The sequence below is a fragment of the Micrasema longulum genome, unplaced genomic scaffold (assembly GCF_059751315.1).
Source record: "Micrasema longulum isolate JH-2025_06_02 unplaced genomic scaffold, ASM5975131v1 h1tg000972l, whole genome shotgun sequence".
Classification (NCBI taxonomy): Eukaryota; Metazoa; Arthropoda; class Insecta; order Trichoptera; family Brachycentridae; genus Micrasema; species Micrasema longulum.
Genome location: NW_028278163.1, coordinates 284,435 through 293,036, shown reverse-complemented (window position 1 = coordinate 293,036; position 8,602 = coordinate 284,435). Strand labels below are relative to the sequence as shown.

At 30.0% G+C, this 8,602-nt stretch overlaps 1 protein-coding gene across 1 annotated transcript; it reads left to right on the top strand.

Annotated features, from left to right (window-relative positions):
- Positions 1 to 4,541, top strand: LOC148277824 (vasotab-TY3-like). The gene is made up of 3 exons (XM_088232331.1): positions 1 to 56; positions 1,915 to 2,088; positions 3,880 to 4,541. Exons 1-3 carry the CDS (start codon positions 35 to 37, stop codon positions 3,930 to 3,932), a joined length of 249 nt encoding a protein of 82 aa, XP_088088457.1. The 5' UTR covers positions 1 to 34; the 3' UTR covers positions 3,933 to 4,541.
- Positions 4,542 to 8,602: the final 4,061 nt, after the last annotated feature.

Genomic DNA, 8,602 nt, shown 5'->3' with positions numbered 1-8,602 from the left:
GCATTTGTAAATCAGAAAAATCTTACTTGGCACAATGAAGGGATTTCTGCTTCTCTGTAAGTTTTATTCTTTTGCACAGATATCATAATATTATTCAATACATCTCTGTTAATGATGAAATAAAACAATTGTTTCCCGTGGAATAAAACATTTCCTTAAAATTATCATAAATTGCAAATGTTACATAAATGTATGGAGTGATCATTTAAACATAAAAGTATAATTATATAATCCCCAAAAATTTATTTAATCTGTACATCGCGTTTTTTTCAGTACACTAATATCTTAATCTCTTAAAATTTACCTTTATCCAGCGTAAAAATAAAACACTCCATACAATATGTACAGAAGAGAATTAATAGGCTTGATTCATGCTCTTCATTCATAATTCGTTTAATCATTAAATCAAATGCAATTTTCCACTCTCACTTTCCTTCAATCATCCTTTACCACTCCTTATCAATGTCCTTCTTTTCCTTTCCAATATCTCCTTGTTTTGTCCATATTTATCTTATTTTAATATATAGTATATTTATTATTTATATAGTTTAAACTTCAAGCCGTCGTCGCTTTATTACAGTAGTATTAAGTGAATACATATAATTGGATGGCAGGCCCTACTATGTATACATTTTATATAATTTTTTTTTTTTTTTTAAATATTCATTTAACCTGTACATCTGTTTGTATTCGAAATAAATAAAATAAAAATAAAAATAAAATAAAAGTAAACCATAATTATCTGGACATTTTTAAATATTGTAAATCAATATAATATTTCAATTTGAAGCACTATTTTTACTGTCATTCATTATATGCCTGCATAAACAAAAATAAAATCATATTTTTTCAACAACTTATTGTTGAACATATTACGACAGAGATATTTGAGAAAAGGAAAAATACGAAAGTCAACAATAACCGGCTTCAGAGTGCGTATTCCCTTATCAAAATAGTAAAATTTAGCAATGAATTTGTGTTTTTTAAATTTATTTAACAGTTTACTACATATGCAAATAGACACTTTTAAAATGACAAAATAGAAATATATTGATTTTTAAATTATGCATTCATATGAAGTATAATATGGCTTTGGGAATAAATATATAATATCGATGCTGTCTTCATTATTATCCATATACGTATATATTTATATCATCTTTGAATAAACTTAATAGTGATGCATAATTATTTGTAAATATATATTTAACTTTTTTATTATGTTTATTAAATTACATATTGTACATATATGTAAAAGTGTTACTTTTATTACTTTGTTGTATTATTTTGTTTTTATGTTTACTATTAATTAATTACATAATTGAATTATAAAATTAATATAAGTTATTAATAACATATTGCCATGTAATATTACATAACTTTTCTGCATTCCATTTTTCGACATGTTTAAATTTTTATTATTTATATTTTTCTATTGTATTGTTTTGATTATTTTGAATATTGTTTATTTTTTATTTACATATAGAATAATAACAACGGAATTTTCTAAGAATTTCGGAAGTCGGGACATAAAAAATAATAATAGTGCTCTATGATAAAATTGTGTATTTTATGCATCAAATAAATAAATAAACTTAATAAGAGAGCACGTATTGACTCTGAAACCGGCAAGTAATTAAATAAATAAAAAGTGCTTAAAAACCAAGTTTTATTTTTAATGACGGTTCATGGATTTTGGTCATTTATAAATAACACATTTTTTCAAAGAAATAATACAAATGTAACTGATGTGATATAGAAATAATTCCTTGTGAATTCTTTAAGTTCTGGTGTTAAGTAGGTTATATAATTATTTACCACGAGAATTATAATCCTCTGTCCATTGTGTTGATTTTTTATGCTCATGAACTTTACGTTTATATTATATGCTCATGAAACTTTTACTCTTTATAGGTTTCGTGGCGGTATCACTGCTTGGTCTCGTAAGATCCCAAATTCCAGGCTGTCCACAAATTTGTCCCTATAACTGGGATCCAATATGCGCTGCCAATGAAAACGACGGTTCATTGTATACTTTCGCCAATCCTTGTCTGCTAGAAAAACAAAACTGCAACAATCCATTTAACCGTAAGTATTAAAACATTTTAAAAAGTGTTAGTTTTTTTTTACTAACAAGCAAATCCAATTCCCACATTAGCATCACCTGCACAAATAATGAACTGTAAACGCTATTCACTGAAGAAAGCTGAGTTTTTTGGTAGAGGAAAGGTTAAGAAAATAGTGTGGTTGATGTTTGTTAAAGGAGAAAATACAATAATTATCGTAAAAAAAAAAAAACAACTTTGTTTTTTACAAATTACAACAGGGATGGAGAATACCTTAAATAAGGGAATATGGAAGTCTAGACATTTACAGATCTTATGACTTGTCATTGGCTGGTTTAAGTGGCCATTTTACACACTGTGTAACATTCACCATTTTGCCTATGTTTGAACATCCATATTTCTTCAATTCTTCCATTTGTTGATTTTAGTTGTTTTAAACCACAATTTTTTTCCACCGACCGGTTTTAACGCAAAAAAATCTTGTATATTTTAAAATATAATACTTTTATGCAACAAAAATATAATAACTTTTTGGCCGGTAGATTGCGCCTCTTGAAATATAAACTAAACTTTATTACATTTGTGCTCAAATGAAAATATGGTATTTAAGTGAAATTTGTTTAAATAATTTGAAGCCAAAAGCTATAAATTGAACAAGAAAAAACGCTATTTTTTATTTTTAAAGGAAACAAAATGATAAATAAATCAACTTGGTTTCAAACAATTTTTTTATATTTTTTTTATCGACCGGTTTCAAAGCAAACAAGCTTCTTCGTCATGGTTAACGTAACTAATGAATCAATTTCTATTTTATTTTTATCATGTTCACTAAATACTACACGTGCACCCAATAAATTAAGTCTTTTTTTTCCTAACGAGGGTGGTAATTTTATATCAATATTTGAAGAAGCTTGTTTGCTTTGAAACTGGTCGGTGGAAAAAAAAATTGTGGTTAAAAAGGGTGGTAATTTGATATCAATATTTTCAAAGCTAGACAGGAGAGGACTAAAAGAAATATTGTTTATTTGGTTATTAATTATTTTTTTCTTATTATGAATCGCTTTTTTAATTTCGAAGACTTCCAAGTTGTCTAACTTTAAATTAATTTTTTTTAACATAAAGTACTTTTAATCCGGTGTCTTTATTGAAGTTATGATTATTTTCTATCAGATAATTTACGAATTGATATTTTTTTTTTTTTTTTTTTTACTATAATGAATAACCACAAAGTTGTAAACTTTACAATAATTAAAGATTATTTTTGATTTTGTTATTCCTTTTCCGCACCAAACAGTGCATAGAGCACTATATCTGTGCAAAAATTGCACCGTAGGTATATTAATAGCTGACGATTTTTTTCTCAATTGGTCATTGAGGTGTATTTTTCCAAACTTTTTTCCATGTCCCTTGTATCGAACCTGCTAAAATACCTCAAAACAGAAGCTTAGCGGGTTATTCCTTTAGTAAAAAAAAATTTGAAAAATCAACCTTTCGCTTCAGGTGTCATTTTCTTGTAAAAAATCCTTTTTTATTACATTTTTACATCAACCAGGCTGGGAATCAAGCCCGAGACTTCTTGCATGGTATGCAAATGCGCTGACTGTTTGACTAAACAATAATAATACAGTTAACTAAAGTATACATGAATAATATAAAACAATATAAATAAAAATGTACTTATTAATTGTAATTAATTGTCCCAAATTTTTTATTTTTTTTGTGAATCTTTCCAAATCGCTTCTTGTTTTGACAAACTCCACTAATTTATTAATTATTTGTAATGCTTACCAATATATTTTGATTTTTATTTTAGAATACGTGCCACTATACAGAGGAGTATGCGAAAGCGACGATTATGAGTATTAGAAAAAACGAAAAAATTTCCTTCAAATTTAATAAATAAATCGTATATTCCAATTTTGTTTTTTTTGTTGAGTAAAATAAATTAGCGAGTTTTCCCGCACTGACTTGCCCATGCTTTCCAAATGTCAAAAAGTCAAGAGAACTATGCCTGAAATAAAGAAAATGAACATTTAACTCAAATGAAAACTACAAAAATGACTGATGTGTTTGTGTTTGTTATTGATTCATTTATTAATAAAAAAACTTAATATTAACAATCGCAAATAAATAAAAATATACACAAATGTTTACTATGTTCTAACAAGTTACAATAGTATATTCAAGGTTAAAAATAATTGTGTTGACGTATTAAATAAATAAATAAGTAATGAAGCAAGAAACAAGCACTGACAATGTGTAACTTAGAGAATTTACGTTATTTTAAATAATCTTTAGCGTTGTTACCATATAAGCTACATTAATGTTTACAATTATTTAAGTGTAAATTTATTTCATCATCATAAAAATAATTTTTCATTTGATCTATTCAGTGATTTCATCCATGATTTATAAAACTAGTAGTCGTTTAACTGTGTTTGTAATTTATTAAACTTAATTAAACATTTTAATGTCTTTGATATTTTATTTTTCATACTTAAACTTTAATATTTAAAAAAATTAATTAATGTCCATTTCATTATATTTGAGTATTTTATTATAATTGTATTCCGTTTATTTAATGTACTACTGTAAATTACAGAAACATAATGAAATAAAATCATCATCGTCAACAGTCCCTTATCTGCACACAATGGTGCATAGAGTATTAAATTGTTAAATAAAATGCAGGGTTTCTCGATCATTTAAAAGAGGAAGAGGTAAGGTGATCAGTCTTACTTAGGTGCCGGACCATTATTTTATACAGATCTATCTAGGAATTGAACCTGAGCCTAAGCATGGTAGGCAAATGCGCCAACCACTACATTACGAGGTGGACTTTTCCTCAATCGATTTTGTTTTACAGATTTTTTTTTGTGAACAGCTATTGAGTTCAAAACCCACGATTCTGATTCAATTACACAGACAGTACTGTATTTTTTATACTCGGACACAAACAAGCTGTTATTGAACTGAGTGTTAGAGGATTTTTAAACAAAACGTTGAAAAAAAATTTTTGTTTTGACTGTTAGAAGTGTTTTGAAAGTATTTTATTCATCTCTCTCTAATCCGTGCCTCATGTCTGAGGTTGGTGATTACGCCTGAATCAAGGCATAGCTCGTCTGTAAACAGTCTCTTTCCATCTGGAACGGTATTGTGCTCTCCTATAGGCATTCGTCAGTGATGATTCTGATAATTCAGTGACAGTGCCAGTCCATCTTGTCGATTGACGTCCACGCGACCTAGTCTCTTCGACACTTCCCAGGAGAATATTTTTCTCCAAACTATCAGAGTTCCCCCTGGAATTATGCCTAAAGAACTACAGGATTCTTTTCTCGCACATGGATGTTAGTCTCTCTCTTTTATCCAATTCCTGGAGTATTGATGTATTTGTACATCTGGCCGTCCACGGAATCCGCAGCATTCGCCGCCAACACCACATTTCGAAAGCTTCGATTTTATTACTACTACTACTACTACTACCATCACGCCATTTCCCCGTAGGGGTAGGCAGAGAGAATGGACCGCCACACACGTCTATCCTGGCATACAATCCTAGCCTCTTCCACATTCATACATCTTGTCATACATGCCCTTCGGTTCTGTCTGCTTTTGACGTGACCAGACTTAAGATTTTGGTTTATCTGATCATGCCACGTATTTCTTGGTCGTCCTCGTCTAACGTTGCCGTTCATTTTTGCCACATATACTTGTTTTACCATTCTCTCGTCGTCCATTTGTTCTACGTGACCAAACCATCTCAGAGACCCTTTCTTAATCTTATCAATTATACTTGTCTCAGATTTACACTCTCGCCTGATTTCATCATTCGTAACCCTGTCATACATTGATTTCCCACACATTCGTCTAAGAGATCGCATTTTAACCGCGTTCACTCGGCTTTCATCCTTCCTCTACCAGTTCCATGTTTCACTTCCATACATAAGTGTTGGGACTAAAACTCCGTTGTGCACTGCCAGTTTAGCTTCGATTGACATATTTTTATTAGAAATTACTGTGCTTAGTGCTCCGTTCATTTTCGATTTTATTTCTTTTCAAATTCCCTCAGTGTCCAACACTCCACACCGTACATGAACACTAAGAAAACCAAGGCCTTCACCAGTCTCTTTTTGGTGTTAATAGTTATACTGCAATTCTTCCAAATCTTCACCAGCTGACTCATAGCACTTTTGGCAATACTTATACGTCACCGTATTTCACCTCCACACCCACCGCCATCGCTGATGAGAGAACCTAGATGAATAAAATTGTTGACTCTTTCTAAGTTGCACAGTAAAGGTAATAAGGATAAAACGTTTCCTCATATTTCTTATTTATTTATGTACTGACTCATTAAGTACATTTAGTTTCAATAAAATACAGATACGATTAAAATAAAAGCTAGAACAAAATAAAAAAAAATGCAGATATCAAGACATGATTTGTATATTTTAGTGATAACATAAATCTAGAAAGACTTGTGGCAAAAAGACCAGATTCAGACTCAAGTATACAATACTTTACAATAAGTACATCGGAGCATGCAGGCTCTAGATTGTTTTGTGCTGATCGAGGAACAGCACATCATCATTTCGCTGCCGGTGAATCGGACCCTTGAATATCACGTGCTGAAGTAAAGATGGTACATTTATCGAGGCATTTAGTAAACCAAACGCAAGTATGAAGTTATGTATTTAGAACTGGTTCTAAGAATACACTTATTAATAATTTCATTAAACGATACATTTTTATCTCAACGAGTTTAATTTTCTTTCGGTGACTTCCAAAAACATATTATTTTAATCACCCCGTTAAATAAGGTTTTGTCCAATGTTCATTGGTGCATTTTCACTGAGAGCCGGTAATGTTCTTTCGTCTCATTGAATCGAAAAAATGTGTTGATCTGAAAACACAAAGGCTGAATCGCATTTGGTTTTCTGTAATTTAGTAAAAAAAGCACTTGTTTGGTTCCAAAAACGGTTTTGTGCAGTGAATAATAAATGTTTTGTGGGGATATTCAGTGAGTAAGACGTTTTGTTTTTTAACACGAAAAAGGTACTTTGTTAAGAGCGTTCTTCGATTTTTTTATTTTGTACATACAATCTATTAGAATCTTTGTAAAATAAGTCTATGTTAATGTCTGTATGCGAGAGGTAAACTACGCTTACTCCAAATATGATGACATTAAGATATTACTTGTAGATATAACAGTTCGCATGTAACTTTATTAAGGCTGTTGTAATCATAAACAATAAACAAGAAACTTTTTTACTGACCGTTCTAACAAATCGTTCAAAAGGATAAAAAAAGCAACTTCTTTACTGACCGCCATAATTAATAAGAAGCAACCACCCTCCAGCTACTTACTTGCGGTCCAGTACGAGTCCCTTCAGCGACAAATTGGCCAAACGATTTTCATCAATCCTGGTTCTTTGATAAGGCTTTAATGTTCTTTAATTACTACTCTTCGTCGTCCATCAAACATAACCAATGTCTTATTCTTACGGCCATCAAAATATATACCGAAATTATTATCATGTATTGATAATGACTTCGATGATTGAGTAAATCTTTCCTTTGCTCGAGCTCGACTAATTTTGTTTCTGTCTACAAGATTGAATGTATTTTTTTGTGAAATGAATTCTACATTTTGAAGTGTAGCAGAAATAATAGCAGCTCCTACTCGATTGGAAACACCGTATCTGTCCAGTGTCCTAGCGGTAGTGAAAAAGATTGTATTTTTGAGGTTTGTTTAAGAATTTTTAAGAGGGAGTAAACGAAGTACAACTATCCAAAGTATTTTGTTTTATTATTTTAAAAAAATAGGTTTAGGTTTTTAATTTTTTTTTAATCAATATTTTAAAACATCAATGTACAAATGAACGTTAGGAAAAAAACCTCTTTTTTTTCTTTTTTTTCATGTACAAATGTGCTTTGTGGCCATATTAAATGTGAATGTTTTTTCATAACAAAATTTATTTGTTATAAGCACATGACAGAACATTTTTCCCACATATGGCTATTTTGAAATATAAAAAAAAATCCCCATACATTGACCGATTCGGTCATTAGGCCATTAGAGCATATTTAACAATTCATGGCCTGACTTATGGTTAAACCATAATCGATCATTGAACATTTTGCTAATATCAATCCTTAATTAATAAATGCCAATTACCGACATTTTGACCTGTGAATAGAGAAATATCACATACTACAAATTCCGATAAAAATATATGAAATAAATTCAGAATAATTAATTGTATTTTCGAAATCAATATGGATATTGTGGAGAAATGTTTTCATATACGTAAAAAATAAATTGGATAAAAATAAGTTTGTAGAAAAACGCAACGTGTTTGGCCTTGGCGGTTGTGACGTCAAGATTTGTGATAATGTTCTTAAACAAATTTCAATGGTCAGGAACAAACAAACATGAATCGTGACGTATTAAGAGCGTGGCCAGTGGAATGACCGTATTTTGTGGAAATCAAAATTACAAAATTTAAAAAAAAGTTATGCTACTAATAATTGTC